General features: G+C 40.9%; 1 protein-coding gene across 2 annotated transcripts; it reads right to left on the bottom strand.

The window, feature by feature from the left end:
- Nucleotides 1–6,996: 6,996 nt before the first annotated feature.
- On the bottom strand, nucleotides 6,997–19,565 carry ZPR1 (ZPR1 zinc finger). 2 transcript variants are annotated; one of them, XM_074304193.1, is made up of 15 exons: nucleotides 19,481–19,565; nucleotides 17,861–18,274; nucleotides 15,803–15,964; nucleotides 15,443–15,533; nucleotides 15,197–15,267; nucleotides 14,580–14,666; nucleotides 14,301–14,423; nucleotides 13,975–14,028; nucleotides 13,734–13,800; nucleotides 13,274–13,344; nucleotides 12,691–12,780; nucleotides 12,078–12,188; nucleotides 8,624–8,710; nucleotides 8,305–8,370; nucleotides 6,997–7,631 (listed from the first exon to the last, which is right to left on the bottom strand). In XM_074304193.1, the coding sequence occupies exons 2-15, from the start codon at nucleotides 18,050–18,052 to the stop codon at nucleotides 7,497–7,499; spliced, it is 1,407 nt and encodes a 468-aa protein (XP_074160294.1). In that variant the 5' UTR covers nucleotides 18,053–18,274; nucleotides 19,481–19,565; the 3' UTR covers nucleotides 6,997–7,496. The 2 variants fall into 2 exon arrangements, with proteins under 2 accessions (XP_074160294.1, XP_074160295.1); XM_074304194.1 differs by lacking the exon at nucleotides 19,481–19,565 and having other exon boundaries at nucleotides 17,861–18,344.

Raw genomic sequence — 19,565 nt, 5'->3', positions numbered from 1 at the left:
TTGTGGGAGGAAAGGCCCGGAAGCCGGATCAGAGCCTCTCTTCGAAGGTGAGGCGCGGGGTTTGACGGGGAGACTGGGAGGAACGGAGAATGGTGGTGGGGGCAGAAGTGAGGGACCTGACAACAGACCCTCGGGGAAATTAAGCCGACAGAAAAGGGCCCTGATTGGCTGGGAGTGAAGGGAGAAGGAGGAAGTTAATTGGGAATGCCTCAAATTTTTTCCCTCTATTCATTCTTTTTTTTTTTTAACATTTATTTTTTTTAGTCCCAAATTCTGGCCCTCCAACCCCCTCCCTCCCTCTATAAGACAGCAACGTCCATCCATTTTATTCGTGAGGACCTGCAAAACAATGCTGCCAAAAGTAAATGGGAAAAGTGCGCCTCAGTCTGCACAAGAGTTCACGACACCCCCTCCCCCCCGGAGGTGGCCGGTGTTTTTCACCCTGATCGAAGCAGAAAATCCCAAAGTTAGTTAGGCGTGATGAGCCCGAGCTCCCAGGGGATCTCGGAGTATAGATGTCTTGTAGGAACGAATTCAGATTTATATGAATAAGAGCTACTCCACCCAAACTGTCACTCAGCCCTAAGAAAAAACCCTCGACTTCACTCATCACTACTGCCATGGCAAGGCGTTGATGTTGAGGAGGGGGGACCCAAAAGTCCCAGACCCGTATCCCAAGGGGTCTCAAAAGAATTGGCCGGGTTGAACCCGTCTCCTAGTCAGGGGGCTGTTTGGGACAAGACAACTGGCTCAATCAATCTGATTCCTCAAGGCAAGAGCAGAAAGGAATTTTATTAATCTCCCCAGAAAGGGCATCTCCTTCCCCACGAGCGGTTAGGCGAGGAAAGGCGGAGCCCAGTAACAGAGAAGAACCATAAGGAGAGGGGGAAGGGGGGAGGAAAACAGTACCGCTAGGTGGCGCGGTGGATAGGGCACTAGCCCTAAAATCAAGAGGACCCGAGTTCAAAGCTCACTTTTGATATTTAACACTTCACACTTCCTGGCCCTGATTAATCAGGACAAATGACCTCACTTTTAAATCGTAAATGAGGAAAAACTTTCAACCCAAGCACATCTTTAGGATTACTGAATTACCTTATATGGGAGTTTCAGTGCCCCCCACTCCTTGTGAACTACACGATTTCTGGAGAAAGAAGCCTGGCCCTGAGGCCCAGCTGGCCCTCTCTCACTGTTAAGAACACTGTCTCCATCTTTCACAATTCACTTCATTCAGGGCAAAGTTTATTAAAAGCTCTATGCCGTCTTTACAGAGCAGACTGAAGTCTAAGCAAATTCAGTGAAGGGGGAGTACCAGGAAGATCCTTATGTATCTTTCAATCATAGATATGTTCATTACAGCTCCGGGAGAAGGCTAGGAAATATCTCCAAATGAATTAAGGGTGGCTTTCAGATAGACGTGCTCGGTTTCCTGAGGCAGATTCCAAAGCCAGAAGACCAAGGACTCATTAGAACAGAAGCCCCAAGGTCAAAGGTACCAATGGCAATAGTTGGAAGGACTGTGGGAAAGCTGGCACACTAAATGTGCCATTGGTGGAGCTGTGAATTAATCAAGAGTCCTTCTAGAAAGCAATTTGGAACTATGCCATCGGTAGTCACTGAACTACACAGATCCTATGACCCAGCAATGCCAATGTGGGGTCCAGTCATATGAAGAATTCACAATGGCCATTCTCTTTGGCAAAAGGTAGATGTATTTAGGGAAGGTAGGTGTATTTAGGGAAGAGGTTACAAATAAAATAAACACCAGGAATGTAAATGTGAAATAGAATTGGGAGGCCACAGAAAGGATTTTTTAAAACTAATGATGCAAAGGGCAAGTTTGCCATTCATCAGGAGAAAGAATACTTCACAAGCCCTTCATTGCCAGGCCAAATCCTGAGAGGGACTTAGCACTCCCTAAGAGTTAGCTAGCTATAAGAAGTGGGGTTGAGAAGCAAAGTAGGGTTAGGAGAAACATCGCATGGCACGAGAAGGGGATAAAGATACTAGGTAGGGTGCCGGTGGCAGACAGACCCAAAGGAGGGTAGTAGTAAAGCCATGGGCCAGTGTGGGATAACTCATCAGAGACATCTTTAGGTACAAAAAGAAAGCAGATATTTAATCCTTGCAGGGAGAGGCCCAGACACATCTGGGAGCCATCCCAACTCCTGCTATGTGCTCCTGAACCCGGGCAGTTTTCACCTTGTCCCAAGATTTCAAAAGCAAAAGACCTGAGCGTTTTCATTGGATAGAGTAAAAGAACACAACCATTCTTGACCAATAAGTCATCAATGTCTGCTCCCTGTGGTCACATCACTTCCTGTAACTTCACTAAATTCCTTCATCCCAGGGTTCAAGGCTGGGACCTAGGGATGATGTGATTTCCTGAAACCCAAGGCTCAACTGGGCATAGGAATCATGTGACTTAAGCCTCATCTCATAAACTTGAGAAAACTTAAATACCTGTTCCATTCAGGCCTTAAGTTGTTTTTTAGGGAAAATTTAGCCACAGGGACTTAACTTGGACTGGATTACCACTACCAAACCAAATTGATCCTGATTATCAGAGCCTTCCTTCTTGCCTAATTTTTATCAATTCTTCAGTTTCTCTCTGCCCACCACATTCACCATTCCGGACCTCATCAATACCATTATTAGGCCTTTACCTCCAAAGAGTTCAAAGAAAAAGGTCAAATTATGATAGAAATGATGAAAGGAATGGTTTCAGAGAAAATTGGGAAGACTTTGTGAACTCATGTAGAATAAAGTGAGTCAAACCTGGAGAACAATGTAAATAGTATCAAGAAAAGCCACTTTGAAAGACTTAAGAATGCTATTTAATACAATAATCAATTCTGGAGGACTGATGATAAAAAGCTTGCTGCCCATTTCTTGCAAATGAACTCAAGTTGCAGAAAAAGACATACTTTTTTGGACATTATTAAAATAGGAACTTATTTTTAATTGACCATGCAAATTTGTTTAAAAGGTTTTGTTTTCAGTTTTTGTTTTTTTTCAATTTGAGGGGAAACAGAGAAGTCAAGGATAAGGTAGCCCATTAAAAAAAGAGTCGATGAATTTTTAAGTTCACAGAAGAGTAGGAAAACCTGGGGAGAGTGGGGATCACAAACAAGACAGCTTTGAAAGTTACATATTCAATTTATTTTATTTTAAAAGTTATACATAATAGATATGCTGTTTCATTTACAAACCTCTTTCCTATTCTACTATGTGTATACAAATGCCCATTTTATTTGGTGCTGAAATTCATAATTTTCAAAATGATTTTTTAAAAATCGGCTGCATGGATGATTATGACATGGCTGAAGTCCTGGAAGGGAACTTGATTGCCAGTGGAAGCAATGTGAAGATGAGAAGAGAACCAAAAATAGACGCTTGGGGAACATATGTTCTACAATAAGGGGTAAAGGACATCGACATCATCATCATCATCATCATCATAAGTATCATTTATTTGGCTCTTTAAGGTTTACAAAACTCTTTACAAATATTATTTTATCCTTACATCAACTCTGGGAGATAGGCGCTATTACTGATTTACCACTTTACAGATGAGAAAACTGTGGCTGAGATTGACTTGCCAGGGTACACATCTAAGTATTTGAGTGGGATCTGAATTCAGCTCTAACAGCCACATCACCTAGTTCCCAAGATTATTAGCCAGCGGAAAAAGACCAAGAACAACTTAAGAGATGTAGCCTCTGAAACCAAGAATGGAGCATACAGAAAAGCATACTGGTCAGCAGTATAAACAGTGGCAAACAGATCAAGGAGAATGGAGAAATCATCAAATATTTATTATGTTCTTACTTTTTTAGGCACTAAGGATGTAAGTTCAAAGAAATAACCCCTACTCACAATGAATTACATTCTAATGGGGGAGACAAATACATATACAAACACTTATGTATACATACAGCATAAATATAAAGTTAGTAAGTACAAATACATACAAAATAGTAGAATTAAGGCACTTCAAGAAGGAAGACATCAGCAGTTAGAGGAATCAGGAAAAATTACATTTGAAGATAGTGTCTGAACAGGAGGAGGATCTTAAAGGAAGAGAGATCATAGGGGATGACCAGGATCAAGGCATGCAATAATGGGCTATAAAAATAGTTAAGAGGTAGAAAATGAAAATCTTTAAAAGCTGAACAGGGGAGTTTATATTTCTATCCTTAAGACACTAGGAAGACACTGGAGTTGGTTGAGTAGGGGAGTCATGGTCAACTCTATATTTAAGGAAAACTATTTAGGTAACAGCACATAGGAAGGACTGCAACGAGAGAACACTTGTAGTAAGAAACAAACATGGAAGCTAATATAGTAACAAGCAAAGTGATGATGGCCCTGGAGTGAGATGGTGGCTGTATGACTGCAGAAAAAAGTCAGATGCAAGATGTGAATATAAAAATGGCAAAGTTTGGCAAATGACTGGAAATGTGAGATAAAAGAAAGGATTTGGGGAAAAGGTCAAGATTTCAAACCCAAGATTGGGGTTAAATTTTCAATAGTCAAGTTTGCAAGAGAGAAAGTTTATGATGAGAAAGACAATTCAATTTTAAATATGTTAAATTTAGGAAGTCTATGCAACATCCAGTTTGAAATATCTAACTGGTCATAATTCAGTCATCAAGAACTAAAACTCTAGGGAGAGGCAGAAACTGGATATAGAAATCTAGGAGTTAATCTGCATAAAGACAAAAATGCAAAATGGAATTGCAAAAATTCCACATTGGTAACTTTTAGAGAAAAAAAGCTTCATCTGAAGATATTCAGTAGAATAAAGGTAGAAGAAAAATTACAAAGCATTGAAGAGCAAGTAGAAGGTGAACAATTAGAAACATGACACACAGGCATCTATTTCAAAAATGTGAAGTGTGATAGGGAGATGAAAAGGGTCAAAGGAAGGCTTTTCATTTGTCCAGGACACATCTATAAAATGCGGGGACTCAGCTAGATAATCTGCATGACTAATTCAACTAAATTAGTTTAAATTTTTTTTTTTTATTTGGAAGTTTTTAGTGAACTACAAAGGTAATGTTCAATGTGAATCAATTGTTAAATGGCAACTAAAAATTTTATTGCTTAGTCCATTAAGAACATACCACTTGGGACTAAGGAAGTCAGCATCCCACTCTATGCTACCTGGATCAAAACACATTCAGAATACCCTAATCAGTTCTAGGAACAATTTAGGGAGAACACTAATAAAACTACTGAGAGTCCAGAAAACTATAATGGTAAAGGTCTTCAAGATCATGCCATATAAAGAAGTGGGACTATTTGGTCTCAAGAATGAGCAGCTCATAGACTTAAAAGCTACAAGGAACCTTGGGAAGAAAAAAATAAAACATGGCAATAAGCCCACGTACCACATCATGCCCCTCTATCGGCACATTTATTTATGAAATTTATGAAAACTGTTCTGTTGTAAGTTTGATACTGAAAACTTATTTTTACTTGTATCTAATGTAGAAGTTTTTATAGTTTTAACTTGTATACAATAAATTACCAGGTTTTTTAAATCATTTTGTACTTTTACTCCTCCTTAAGGAAGTTGCAGCTTTGAAGGATCATTGATGATACTGGCTCATTGTAAGGTCACACCTAATTTAACTACGTTGAAATTTATTATGACCTGTTACTGCTTATTACTCTTAACAAAACAGATGTTTTGTTGTGTAGTGTTTCTTAAAAAAGACTTGACAGTATGTTCATTAAAAATGTATTTGTGTTAGTCTAAGAAAAAATTCTTGAATTATGAGTTTGAGTCCTGTGATGGAGATTTGCAAGATGAAAGGAGAATCTTGTTCTGGATTGCAGAGAGCTAGCAATAGAGTTCCAAAATCCAGCTAGAGAATATATAGTAGAAACAATAATTATACAAAACTTAAGAGCACAAAATTATTCATTTCCTAGAGTGAAGTGTTAAATTTAGATCCCTTCAGAGTCTAAATTTTCAAAATTTTGATTTGCATAATAATTTGTACAGTAAATTAATGGAGACTACTTGCAGGTGCTAAAATTCTTCCTTGTTTTTTCCTATCCACATGTAAAGTTAAAAGGAAAACTCTACAGGTATGTTCTAGTTATTTCACTTTCGTTCTGGGAGGTCCTTCTTCCTGGCTCATGATATTCTCAGATCCATACGATGGTTTCTTTGGCATGGAAAAATGTGCAGTTTAAACTCCTCTCCCCAATACACACCCATTCCTGCATTGTAGTTTTCTTATATGAAACATTTTCTCCTATTTTCCAGAGGACTACATACTAGAGTGAAGACTGAATTACTCTGTAAAGAGATTAGCATCATGTCATTTAACAAAAACAATGAAAAAAAAAAGCAGTAGGTTCTACTTTACTGACATCTTCAGGCAAAGGCTTATCATTATCATAGACAAATTTTGCTAACTACAGTATGGTCACACTGCTTCCCTCCAAGGTCTTTTCTAAAACATCTGTGAAAGTCTGACATGCTGGCAGGTAGAAAGAGTGGAGTCATTAGAAATCCAAAATGCACTGGGGAAAAGTGAGGAGAGCCAATACTTAGCACAGTGTACCTTGCAAAAAAAAGAAGTACTTAATAACTTTGTGAATCGAGTTAAAAATAGGTTCTACAGGAGACATAAGAGAATGGAACCAGACATTTGTTTTACCTTCATCTGCCTGTGGATTGGAAACATCCTTTCTCCTAATTTTAACCCCCATTACTACCACATTATTTGGGACTAGACAAAACACAAAAGTTCCATAAATACGTTTAAAATATTTCATAAACTATAAGGCACTTTATAAACTTAGCCACTTGCTTAGGATGAGGAACCATGTAACAGTAACAACATCATTCCTCCTCCTAAGCAAGTGACTTAAGTTTCTATCCAGAGCAGATTAAAACTCCAGAATTTGAAATAACTACTCTACCAACTCTGACTGAAGCTTAAACATAATGAAAATGACAAGAGGATGAAAAAGTTGTTTAAAAGCAGCAATTTTATTGGCAATTTTTTTTCTGCCCAATCCGAAGATGCTACTATCCCCACCCCCAATATGACTTCTCTCATTTAAAACTAGAATTAATATCTATAGAACGCCAATTCTTGGTTGTGCCCCAACTCCTCCATTTCTCTAACTTTACCAATCAGCAGCTCCTTGGAATCCCATTCTTATAGAAAAAGGAAAAATAGGGAAGGAAGAAAAGACTAACAGGAAAAATTTGCCACAAAAGTTCAATCCCAATTTTCTAAACAAACCAATAAAAACCTCCAAAATAAGGTCAGTAACACAACAGACGTGCATTTGCATCATGAATTGTTTTGAAAGTGTGTACACCTTCATGGACTCAGACCAGGTCATCCCATTCCAAGAGAAAGCCCCTGTTCTCCAGTCCTCATCCCTCTGACCTATTACAATAGTAATAAATAACCATGAAGCCACAGGCAGCTCTGGTGTCTGACCTGCCCCTTTGCCCACTGCTACCGCCGTGAAGCCAGTTCCATCTCATAGCCCTCTGTCTTCATGTCATTGAGCCCCAACTCCTCATTCTGGTCAAATGTGCGTTTGTAGCGCTCCACCTTCATCTCTGGGTCCTCCTCAGGGGCATACACATTCTGATAGACGGAGAAAAGTCATCAGTGACTGGGCATTTCTTCTATCAGGCTCTTTTCCCCTCTACTACCTCCAAGCCGTCACCTCCAAGGAATTCAAGAGAATCCTAGGTTAAGTCTAACCAGAGATCAGCAGCCTCAGGGTAAAGATGGAATGGCAAGTTTTAATATCAGGAAGTAGGTGAGGCTCAACTACGGCAACCTTCCCAACTCCTTTCATCTTCTTTCCTCTCTACTGGCGAAACCTTTCTTATTCACATAGTAAGGTGTGAGATGAGAATAAAATTCAGATCATGCAAAGGAGCATTAATAATCTTAAATTATTCCTTTCTCTTAGATCCTTGGATAGCAGGAATTACATTCTCCTCAATCCTCACATACTCTGCTGAGAGTGAATAAGATAGCATGCCATCTGTGAAAGGCTGCTGATTAATGGACTAGATCTTCCCTCCAAGTCACAGGCAGATGGGGGGGAAATGCCATACAGATCATTCTTTGTGCCTTGCTTACTCCAATTTCGCCTAAATGAGTTCAATTCATTTTGAGAGCTAATTCTAAGAGGCCAGCCCAACTTTCATTGCACTATTAGTCTAGAATAACGTCCTTTTATTTCTTGAAAAAGGCTTGTCATGTGCAGAACATAAAGAGCCTAATGCCAAAGCCAGGCAAAACATACCTGTAAGTAGCTGTTTCCTGCTGGATCATCCAGAATAAAATGAGCTTTCATTCGACCCTCTATAATCTAACAGCAGCAGAGAGGCAACAGCAACAAAAAAAGAAATATAAGTATTAATTTTTTTCTCTTATAGTTTCTAGAAGTGGGGACAATTATAATCACTGTCACTGCTAAATGAATAAGATGGACCTAATGCTGCTGAGCTAAGCCAGCATGTGACCCTTTACATTTCTCAAGCCAGCAAGATATATAAGGGATGTAAGGTATGAGTGGGTCTTAGTGTGTTCTCAAGAGCAATGATCTTATTATTGCCTCTTACCTCATCCAGCTTCTGGTTAAATTCCTCCAACTTTTCTGTGCGATCAGGGTTGGAGCTGTCACCCAGTGTGAAGGGGTTCCTGGTCACCTGTAATGGTAAAAACTTGAAGGTCTGGCTCCCAAATTGTTAGGGAAGCAGCTTGGTTAGGGCTGAGAGGGTTGTCCAAAAAGTCTGACTCATTCTCTAAGACATCCTATTCTTTTTTGTTCTGTTTTACTAGATAAAAAAAAAGCTAATTTTAGAAGTCTGCAGAACTTGAATTATAAAAGATAATACCATTAAAAATCAGGAGAGGAGGCAATGGAGTAAAGAATGGAACTGATAGGCCTCAAGTCAGGAAGGGCTGGGCTCAAATTCTACTCTTAACATTTCCTGGTTGTGTGACCTCAGCAAGTCACTTAAGCCTCGGTTTTCTTCAGGTTAGTTATTTATAAAATAAGGGGGCAGACTCAATATCATAATGGCTTAAATTGATTCTGGAGCAGCAAAGCTGACAAATGGGTGGTTGGGATAGGGGAGGATAAGGGGAATTTTCCACCAAAATACCAACACTCTTGAAGGCAGTAGCAGCAGCTCTGGGAGTTCTCAGCCCACAAATGCTAAAGGGATCAGACAACTGATCAGAAAGATACAAGGGATTCTTTGCTGGCATTGGACTCCATTGCCCAAACAGCATTCTAGGTCAAAATTCTGAGCAAAGAGATATCTTACGACATCAGCTCTTGCAATCATAGGGGAGGCAAGGACACTGGTCACAATTCCAGAGCACAGAATGAGCGCTTGGGGTCACTCACAACAGAGGTAGGAGCCTTGATCTCAATTTCAAATCAGAAAGAAGCATTAGTGTGATGCAAAAAAAATGTGAAAATCAAAAGTGATAAAAGAAATACAAAAAATATTGATGAAAAGAATACTTTCTAAAAATATAATTAGCCAAATTGTAAAAGAAACACAAAAATCTACTGAAGAGAACTCTTTAAATTAAAGAATTGAAAAATATGAAAAATGGAAAAAGTAGTACAAAAGCTCCCTGAAGAAAATAATTCCCTAAAAATTAAAATTGGGCAACTGGAAACTAATGACTACATAAGGGTCTTTTGCCTCTTTTTATATCCCCAGCACTTAACACAGTGCCTGACATAGAATTAAGTGCTTAAATAAAAAAAGACCCTTGCCTCAAAAAGCTTATAATCTAATGAGGGAGACAACATGCAACCAAATATGTACAGAGAAAGCTAAATACTGGATAAATAAATAATTAACAAAGGGAAGGCACTGGGATTAAAAGGGGTAGAAGAAGAAAGGAGGATTTCAGTTAAGAATTAAACTGTACTCTTGGATCCAGTGACAGTGGTTTTTCTGGATGTTCCATGAGCAAGGCACCCAATTTTTTATCCCCAGGGCTAGAATATTCTCCCTATTCTTTTCCAAGTAAAGAAAGATCAAAACAAAATTAAATGGAAAAAAAAAAAGTAAAATATCTTATTGGAAAAACAACTGACCTAAAAAATAGATCAAGGACAAATAATTTCTTTTTTTTTTTTTTTTTCTGAAGCAATTGAGGTTAAGTGACTTGCCCAGGATCACACATCTAGGAAGTGTTAAATATCAGATTTGAATTTAGATCCTCTCGAATTCAGGGTTAGTGTTCTGTCCACTGCACCACCTCGCTGCCCCCAATGATAAATAATTTAAGAATTGTTAAGACAATCTGAAAGCTATGATCAAATCAAAGAGCCTAAATACAACATATTTCAAAAAATTACAAAGGAAAACTGCCCTAATTATCCTAGAACCAAGGGGAGAAAAACAAATTGAAAGAATCTACAAATCATCCTCTTGCAAAAGATCCTAAAATGAAAACTGTCAAGAATATTTTAGCCAAATTCCAGATCTCCTAAGTCAAAGAGAAAGTAATGCAAGCAGCCAGAAAGAAACAATTCAAATATCATGGATTTAGCAGCTTCCATTCTAATCAAAGAATTCAAAATATGGTATTCCAGAAGACAAAAGAGCTGGAACTATAACCAAGAATTATCTACCCAGCAAAACAAAAAAAAAAATGTTATTTAATGAAATAGAGGACTTTCAATGTACTCCTGATGAAACTACAAGAGCTGAAATAGAAAAACCTGATTTTCAAATACAAGCCTTAAAAAGAACTGTAGAGAAAAGTAAATATGAAAAAATCATAGGAAATTCAATAAGGTTAAACAATTTACATAGCTATATAGAAAGATGATACTTATAACTCCCCTGACTCTTATTTATATGACACTAAATAAGTAAATAAATTTGGCAAGAATTGTTATTTTTAATTAATATTCACTTGGCCTACCCATAAGCAATTGATATTTTCCCAATTATTTAGATATGACATTATTTTGTGAAGTGTTTTATATTTGTGTTCATATAGTTCCTGAAATGATACAAACTGAAATGAGCAGAACCAGAACAAAGTATATTAAAGTAGCACAAATATTATATTATCAACTATGAATGACTTGACTATTCTCAGCAATAAAGTGATCCAAGATAATTCCAAAGGACCTATTAATGAAAAATGCTATCAACCTCAAGAGAAAGAACTGACAAGAGTCTGAATGCAGATTGAGGCATACTACTTTTACTTTATTTTTCTTGGATTTGGGGGGATTTTTGGAAGCCCTGTGCTTTCTTTTGCAACATGACTAATATACACATATATTTTGCATGACTTCACATGTATGCCACTTCTATGCCAAATTGCTTTCCTTCTCGATGTGGATGAGAGGGAAAAGGAGAGAATTTGAAACTCAAATTTTTAAAAAATATTTAACATGTTTTAAATGTAATTCAGAAAAATAAAAAAGATAACAAAAATTTAAAAAACATACAGAAAAAGATGCCAAGTTTAAAAAAAAAAAAAAAAAAAAAGACATGATGGAAATGTGTGCCTGTAGGAATTTAGAGCAAAAGAAAACTAAAAACAATATACACAATGATGGCAAATAGCAATGAAAAGGAAAAAATAATGAAAAAGTAACAAAGGTTTTGGAGAAGAGAATAAATATGTATATGAAGGCTCAGAGCAGAGATGTAGGGGGAATTACAGGGATAGTATTATATTTTCATAGAAAGCTTCTATATCAAATAATTTAACTTATCAATTTTAATTATTTTTCTTTATCACAAGGAAAGATTCAATTTGGATAAGGGAGGAGAATAACTGATATTAAGATGAAAGTAGAAGAGGGGGAGGGAGTGTGTCTGTGTGTGTGTGTGTGTGAGAGAGTGTATGTGTGTGTGTAGAAATATGACTGTGATATTAAAACAAAAGCCATCAAGAAGGATGTGTGTATAGGCCTAATCTCAGATTATGCTCAAAGCAAAAGAATTCCGGAATAGGGGAAAATGTTCTTATCTCCAGTGCTTCTCTCAGTACAAGTGTTGGGCTAAAGCATATATGACTTACCAGATCACAAATATCTTTCAGCAGTCCTTCCAAGGTGGTAAACTTGCCTCCAAGGGCACCCATGCCTAGCTCAAATTCCAGTTCTGGTATTTCCACACTGCATGTCTCAGACTATAGTATAAGAAGAAATGTTAACTTAAACTAAGAACAGGGATATAAAAGCTGAATATCTCTGTGTTGACCATAAAAACATTCTACAAATAACTTAGCAGCAAGAATTAGAGGTCAATCTCAAATATTCCAATTTCTTTCAATACATGGCAAAGGTTACAGACCTAAATAAATGAAGTCTAGGGACAGACAGAAGCAAATATACTCTCATAATTACAGTATGTACACCATCAGGCATTTTGCTATAGAAGGGTAAAAAAGGAAAGGCCTATAAATTATGTTTAAGGTTAAATGAATGGGCTTATAGATCACTTTTGCCCTCACCAGGCTCTTAAAATTCCTTTACTACCTATAACCCCAAAGATAATATACTTAAAGTTCTTTCCCCTTCAAAAACAGGGAAAGAGATTGCTCATACAACCCTAAGGAAAGGAAACTATTTCTGAAGCAGCTTCACTAGCAAGTACATAAAAAGAAGACTCAATGTTATGATCAGGCCTACCTTCAGTATATCCCTGGTCATGTCTGAGGGATCCGTGATATGAAGGGTGATCCTGGTGCCCAAGGGCTCTACTGCTCCACCTGACTTTACCTACACACCAAATTCAGTCAATATAAGAGAAGGGGCTTGCAAACCAGAATTGAAAGGGGTACTTGTGAATCAAGGATTTCCCCAAAAAGATGCCTATGTTAGAGAAAAGGTATGAACTAAATCCCGTTTCTTTCAAAGTTCCCAGGAAGAGGAGAGAGACCAAGCATACAGTAAGAGGTAAACAGGGAAATTTTAAGAAGTAGAGGCTGTTACACTGTACCAATTAGAACCAGGGGAGGTGAAAGAGTAGACCACATATACTCCCCAAAAGAGATGTCACCTTTCCCTTAAGAAGGAAGGATCAACCAAAGATGTTAGGCTTTCAGATCTAACCAAGCAGCCTTGAATTCAGCTTGCTTGTAACTATACCCATAAAGAAGCACCCCCATCTCTGCTAAAGGTCTAGAAAAGAGAAATAGTACAAATAGTCCCTTCAGAAAATATTTATCTAGTCTTCTCCTTATGAAGGCAGGGGGTCCAATTCAAAACCTACCTCATTAGTCCGGTGCCCACAGTTCTCACAATTTGTCGCCATGATGATAACCTCTTTAAAGTGGGGGATTTCTGGAAAGGGGGGTTAAGGAAATCTGCCTTCTGTACAGTAAGATTATCCTCCAAAAGGCTAATAGTAAAGACAAAGTTAATTGTCATGTGCTGGGTCAAGTTACCTAAAGAAGTTAATTCATAGAGCAAGACATTGGGCAATTGTAATTGTCCAGAGTGTATTTCATGTCAGCAAGTTTTCCAAACCACACTGACTCATAAGATGTCAGAGAGAAAAAAGCCACAGGAAAAATAAACCAAGAGGAAGAGTCAATGACTAATTTTTCTCTGAATGCAATGGCCAGAATCTGTAATACAACACATGCTTTTCTTCAGATACATCTTCTCTGGCCTCTAAGTGGTTTCTTCCATCTCCCAGACAGAGGAAGTCATGACTCCACAAAAGATACGCACTAATTTCATGTTGGTAGTGGCAGGAGCATTGCACTCGGGACAATTTGTGTTGAATTGTAATACCTGGAATATGAGGTAAAAAACAAAAAGTGAGTTTCCCAGTCATAATAAAGACATTCCTGAACAAGATGGATCACCTATATCCCAAGAGAGCCAGCAACAAGCTAAGGAGGTTCAGTCCAGCCCACGCATGAGCCCATTCCTATGCACCCACCAACGGGGCTCAATTTGACTCACTTCATTCCTGAGATCTTCCACAGGGTCAGTGGACTTCTCTTCCGGCTCTTCAATCTGGAAAAGAAATGCAATTATATTTTATTAACATTTTTATCCAATTAGAAAAAGGAAAAAAGATTCTATGTTTAACAGAGATGCTTTGGAACATTATTTGTGATCTTATATAACTTTAATCATTCATCCTCCTCCCAATAAGAAATCTTAGAAAATAAAATCAAATGCATACAACTTTTGAAATAGGACATGTAGAGCATAATTAGACAGTAGTAATAAGAGTACATGTATCCCAAACAATTTTTAGCTTAAGGTGGCTCCTCACTATTCACCTTGAGCCCTAGCATGTCCCCCTGCTGAGGAGTCCTGATGTAGTGTGTGATCACCAGAGCATCATCTTTCCGAGGAGCATAAGGATTCTCCACAAAGCTGTTCCCTGAGGGATCATCAATGATCTAGCATTTGGAAAATAAAGAAAACATTTTAGACTCCACAATCCACCATCATAGAAAAAAAAAAAGGGGGGGGGTTACCCTTCTTTCCAGCCTCCCAAGGGTAAGATTAAGTATGGGGTCCTAGTAGCTTCTGCCCAGGATAACAATATTACTCACAAAAGTGAATGGGGAATCCACTCGCTTCAGCTGCTTCAACTTGGCAATAAACTCATCAATTTTCTCAGCCATGGTTTCTCCTTTTGCCTGTCATGAATATAGAGATAAGAGACTATTGTCTCAGTACCTAGCTCCATGAGGTACATATTTTAGGTAAGAACCTATCAAAAGACTAGCCCAACAAAAGAAAAACATCTAGCAAAACTGCTAAAAAACAGTAAGAAAAAGCCTAGATTAAAATTTACATCCAAGCTAAGTACTGATTTTAAAGAATCTTGTTCCAATAATTGAATCAATTCAGCAAATATCAGACATTGTTTCTAGAAAGACAAAAATAAATTTCTAGTTTCAAAAAGCTTACATTCTGTTCTATATATAACTTGTATGCAGAAACGATATAAATTAAATAGAGAAGAGAGAAGGGGGGGTGGAAGGAAAGCTAAATCAAGGGTTTCTCAGAGGTAGTAATATTTAAGCTTCATTGAATGAGTTTCACTCAATTCTAACATTGAATCAGGGATTGTTTTTATGAACAGGACACTAAATATCACAGAGCTGTGAATGACACATAAGAGCTAGTCCTCAGGTTTACTGAAATCTGATACTCCACAGCTTACCCTTCGGGCTGGTTGATCCTGTTCCAAACCAGAGATGGCACGACTAATTAATCCTTCAACAGTGGTCAGAGCTGATGAAAAACATCAAAGGAGGAAATGTCAGCTATCTTGGATTTCATTGCCCACCTAAGCATTCCATTCACCAACAAAGTTCAATGCTGACCACAGAAGGAACTGACAATATACTAAGAAAAAATTGATGTATATTTTCTTTGTTTGGGATAGTCCCAATACACTCAGACTTACCTCCTTTTTGGCTGAAAGCAGGAATCTCAAAGTCTAACTCTGGGATCCTTGCCGTGGCACAATCTGTTTTTACCACCTCTCGGTTCATGTCCTGAGCATAAAGATAAGGTCGCAGACCGTAACTAACAGCAACATTGCCTCTCCCCCCAGACCCAAAGATGGGGAGCTACAATTTGATTCCTACAGTTTTCATTTCAATTAATGTAACAGCTTCAGAAGAGAATTTAGCAGAAAATAGGATGATCTAATACAATGAACACTTAGCTGTTGAGATGGTGGTATAGGAAGGGTATGCTGTCAAGGGCCTTTCTAGAATAAATAATGCTCAGCATGAACACCTGCCCTCCCCTCCCAACTTACCTCAGGGACCCTGACAGACAAGGTATAGCGCACACCCTGTTCCTGGATCCTGCCTGCAGACTGAATCTCTGTGTTGGACCAGCCACAATGTTCACAGGAGAAAGAGCTCACAATGATCTCTTTGAAGAAGGGAATCTTGGTTAGCAGAAGGCGAGTTATCCCCTAGATGGATCAGACCCCAGACAAAAAAAACAGTGAGGCTCCTTCCCCAAAATTTCCTATCCCCACATATCTCCAGACTGGACCCCAGGAGCAAGTCCTCAGAATCATCTCCCACCTCACTCCCCAATGTCTTCTAAAATTTCTAGTTTCTTTCCTATCTTAAAAAGAGGTATTTAAACCCTACCATTCCCTTGAGCTATGCAAAAGTCGGGTAAAAAAGAAAGATCTCCGATCATCAATTCTACCCATCTGTCTCTTTTCAACCCCTTGCAATCTGGCTTGTGACTCCAAGTCTGAAACTTCTCTCCAAAATCCTTTTTTCTACTAAATCTAATGGCCCTTTTTTACTGCTCATCTAACCTGAACTGTCTGCAATATCTGAACGTATTTACAACCACATCTTCAATAGACTCTCCCCTGCCTGTCCAGCCTGTCCTTTTCAGATTCTCTGCCCCTAACTTGGCAGAACACTAATCTCTAACCACTTTCCTCACCTGTAAAATGAAAATGAGAAAGATGTAAGAATGGGTCTCCAAACTTCTATCCTGGGCCCCCTTCACTCACTGAACATTCCTCCTCAGTCATCTTATTGGCTTTCACAGATTAAACTACAACCCCATTGCAGATGACTCCGAATCCATGTTTCCAGCCCTCGTCTCTCTCCTGAACTCAAGTCCAGAATCTCCACCTCAATGCCTCAAATCTGATTGCCAAACCCATTCTCTTTCCTAATAAACCCACTTCTCCTCTAGCTTGGGAGTTATCTTTCATCCTCAACTCCTTTCTCTCACCACACACATGCCTCACATCTAGTTTTCTTACTCTTCTCAATTCTGTCTCCACAACACTTCACATCCTTTCCTTTCTCCACCCACAATACAAATACCCTAGTTTTTAGGTCTCCATAGCCTCTTGCCCAGACTCTCAAAACAGCCTCTTAATTGGTCTTCATGCCTTTTTTCTCCAATCCATACTCCGTACAACTGGAAAATGAATATTCTTAAAGCACAGATCAACTGTATCACTTTCCAAGAAGCTCCAAGATTCTACAATCTTTAAACTAGGGTTCCCAGTTATCTCCCCCTCCCCCCAAGAAAAGTACCTAGGATTTTATTATGAATAGATTTCAGGGAGTACATGAAGCTGAATGAAGATCTCCAATTTGAAATTAAGCATTTCCTTCAATTATGACAGTAATTCTAGTATGACCAGTACCTGTGACTGTCACCGATAAAAGTCACAGATATTTTCATGCCCCATCACATTGTATTCAGATCCCAAAATAATGTTTGTGCCAATTACTGGTTACTACACACTATTAAAGTGACTGCCGGCTTCCTATTCACAAACTGCGCTTCCTTGGTGGTCCCACATGTTTTACATTGGACGTTTAAAACCTCTATTCTGAGGAGCCCACTGGTCTTATGAGTGCCGAAGAAAAGCTGACACAAAACAATAAAATTCAAATTCCGGTTAGGAATTTTGATCTCAACATCTGGGTGGAGACCATCTTTCCAGGATGAGAATCCATCATTCTCCCTCAAACACTTTTTCGCCAGCCAAACTCACCACCCCGACTCTCAGCATTCCTGGCTCCCCCCTCCCGAGAGCCGCTTCCTGACGGAAGAGACCGTTCCAGACGCCCCGGTTGGGGTGTTCCCCTCCACCCGAAAGCTTTTGAACTTGCTTGACAGAACCCAGTGTTTACTTGGAGAGGTTATATTTCCTTAGCTGTCACCGCACGTAGCACACAGCAAGCGCTTAATAAATGCACCTGCGGCTGTCCCCTTCTATCAACACCCAGACCCTCGGCTACTACAAAAGCAGTCCCGGCGCGTCTGAAGGAATCTGGCTCATCAAAGTCTGGCCCCGGCCGTCCCCAGCCCCCGGCCTTACGTTGCCATAACAATTCATGCACAGGGACTCGATCTCCGTAGGCTGCTGCTCCTCGTCCTCAGCGCTGATGGGATGGAAGAGATTCCCGGAAGCGAGGGCGGGGCCCCCGGGAGGCCCGGAGGCGGCGGCTGTGGCGGACCCCGGCCCTACCCCGGCCGCGACACCAGGATCCAGCGCCCGGAGAGCCGACATCGCCACCACGTTAGTTCCAGCCGCCTCCGCTTCCGGCTTCCGCTCCGTAGGCGCGGCCACACCTCCCTTTCATAGAAACTTCCGGCGTGTGAAGATTACTGCCCCGTCTTAAAGGGCCCGCTGGAATATAAAAGCTTTTGGAGAGACGGGAGAAAATACGCATATCCGCCGGAAGTGACTGAGAAAATGCATATACCTGCCGGAAGTGCCTGTAAAGAGACGCTAAGGAAAGAAGGGAGGAGGCTAATGGTAGCTCCGCCCATGCTGCGTCGAGATCTAGGCATTTCCCCTCCCACTAAGTTTTTCCCGGGTCTGTTCGACTGTGCTTGCAGTCTTAGGCACCCCATACACACACACTTCCAAGTTAGAGTGGGAGTCCTCCTTTCCTCGTGAACCCTTCCTTCCAGATTTTCCAGAGGCTGCCTTTGCGCCGAAGCCCCAGGCCCGGGCTATATTTCCCGGGCTTCCTGGTGCCCGCGCGGGGCCCGGAGGGAGAAGCGGCCTCTCTTTCGGGGCCGGCGGCCGCAGCCGCCCGCCTCTCCCTCTTGGTTTCCCAGTCTGACCTCGGACCTCCGCCCATAACTGAGTCCCCTGGCCGGGGGTCCCCGCTGCTCGCAGTTCGGGCTGTTCCCTCTGGGCATTACTGCAGGGAAGAGAGGGGCGGGTGTAAAACCGGGAAGAGCCGCCTTCGGATGCTCCCTCACTTCTTCCCTCTGCCGAGAATGGAGATAACGGAAGCTCCCGGCGTCCCGGGAGGTCCGGACCCCCGCTGCCCTTCACCGCACTGCTAATCCTTCACATGGTCCCCCACTCGTCCGCCCCTCCAGTCACTCTTGCTCCCCCAGCCCCAGGAGACAGCGGGCACAGTGTCAGCACCCCCGGACAGCACCTTCCCGGCCCGGTGCCCCGCCCATTTTCCGGGCTTCCTTCTTTCCCGGAGCTTTCTTCTTCCTCCTTGGAAAACAAACCCACAAGCCCCTCCTCCCCGTCAGCCCGAGCCGGCTCCTTCCGTAGGGGTCTGCCGTCCACCGCGGCCCAACCTCAGCTCCTCCCCAGCCAGCCTCCCTGAGGAAGGGCCCCAACTCCGACACTCCCAGAGGGAGGAAATCCGCCTCGGACAGGGGCCGCCCGCCCCAGGGGACCAGACAAGCCGCTCCATTCTGTTCCCCGGGCAAAAAGGATCCCAAGCCTAGCCAATTAAAGGAACTCGTTCAGTCCACTCAAATTCCGGCTCGCCGATGCCCAGCTGGTGCAGGAGCCAGCCCGGGACTCCCCCTCAGCTGGTGGCCAAAGCGCCGGTTACAGAGAGCCAGCGGAGCACCCTCTCCCTGCAGAGGGCTAACAGGCCAGGCCAAGGAGCCCGCTGGGTAATACAGTGCCGCCCCCTCTACCCTAACCAGACCTCGTGCCTCTGTCAGGACTTCTAACCTTACTCCCAAACCTCCAATAAACCTCTTTTATCAATCCAGGTTTCCGGGTCTGTAAATTCCTTTACAGGGACTCTGCGCCGCCA

This window comes from Sminthopsis crassicaudata, chromosome 3 (genome assembly GCF_048593235.1).
Source record: "Sminthopsis crassicaudata isolate SCR6 chromosome 3, ASM4859323v1, whole genome shotgun sequence".
Classification (NCBI taxonomy): Eukaryota; Metazoa; Chordata; class Mammalia; order Dasyuromorphia; family Dasyuridae; genus Sminthopsis; species Sminthopsis crassicaudata.
The sequence above is the reverse complement of the archived record's forward strand: the minus strand, read 5'-3'. Positions and strand labels throughout refer to the sequence as shown.

What these genes read in the sequence shown, in the direction of transcription:
- ZPR1 (XM_074304193.1), bottom strand. Translation starts at nt 18,052, where the DNA reads ATGTCGGCTCTCCGGGCGCTGGATCCTGGTGTCGCGGCCGGGGTAGGG. An exon ending in GCATGAATTGTTATGGCAAC is followed by an intron (nt 15,965 to 17,860) that starts GTAAGGCCGGGG and finishes TGATCCATCTAG; the next exon opens with GGGATAACTCGCCTTCTGCT. An exon ending in TTAACCAGAAGCTGGATGAG is followed by an intron (nt 8,371 to 8,623) that starts GTAAGAGGCAAT and finishes TGCTGCTGTTAG; the next exon opens with ATTATAGAGGGTCGAATGAA.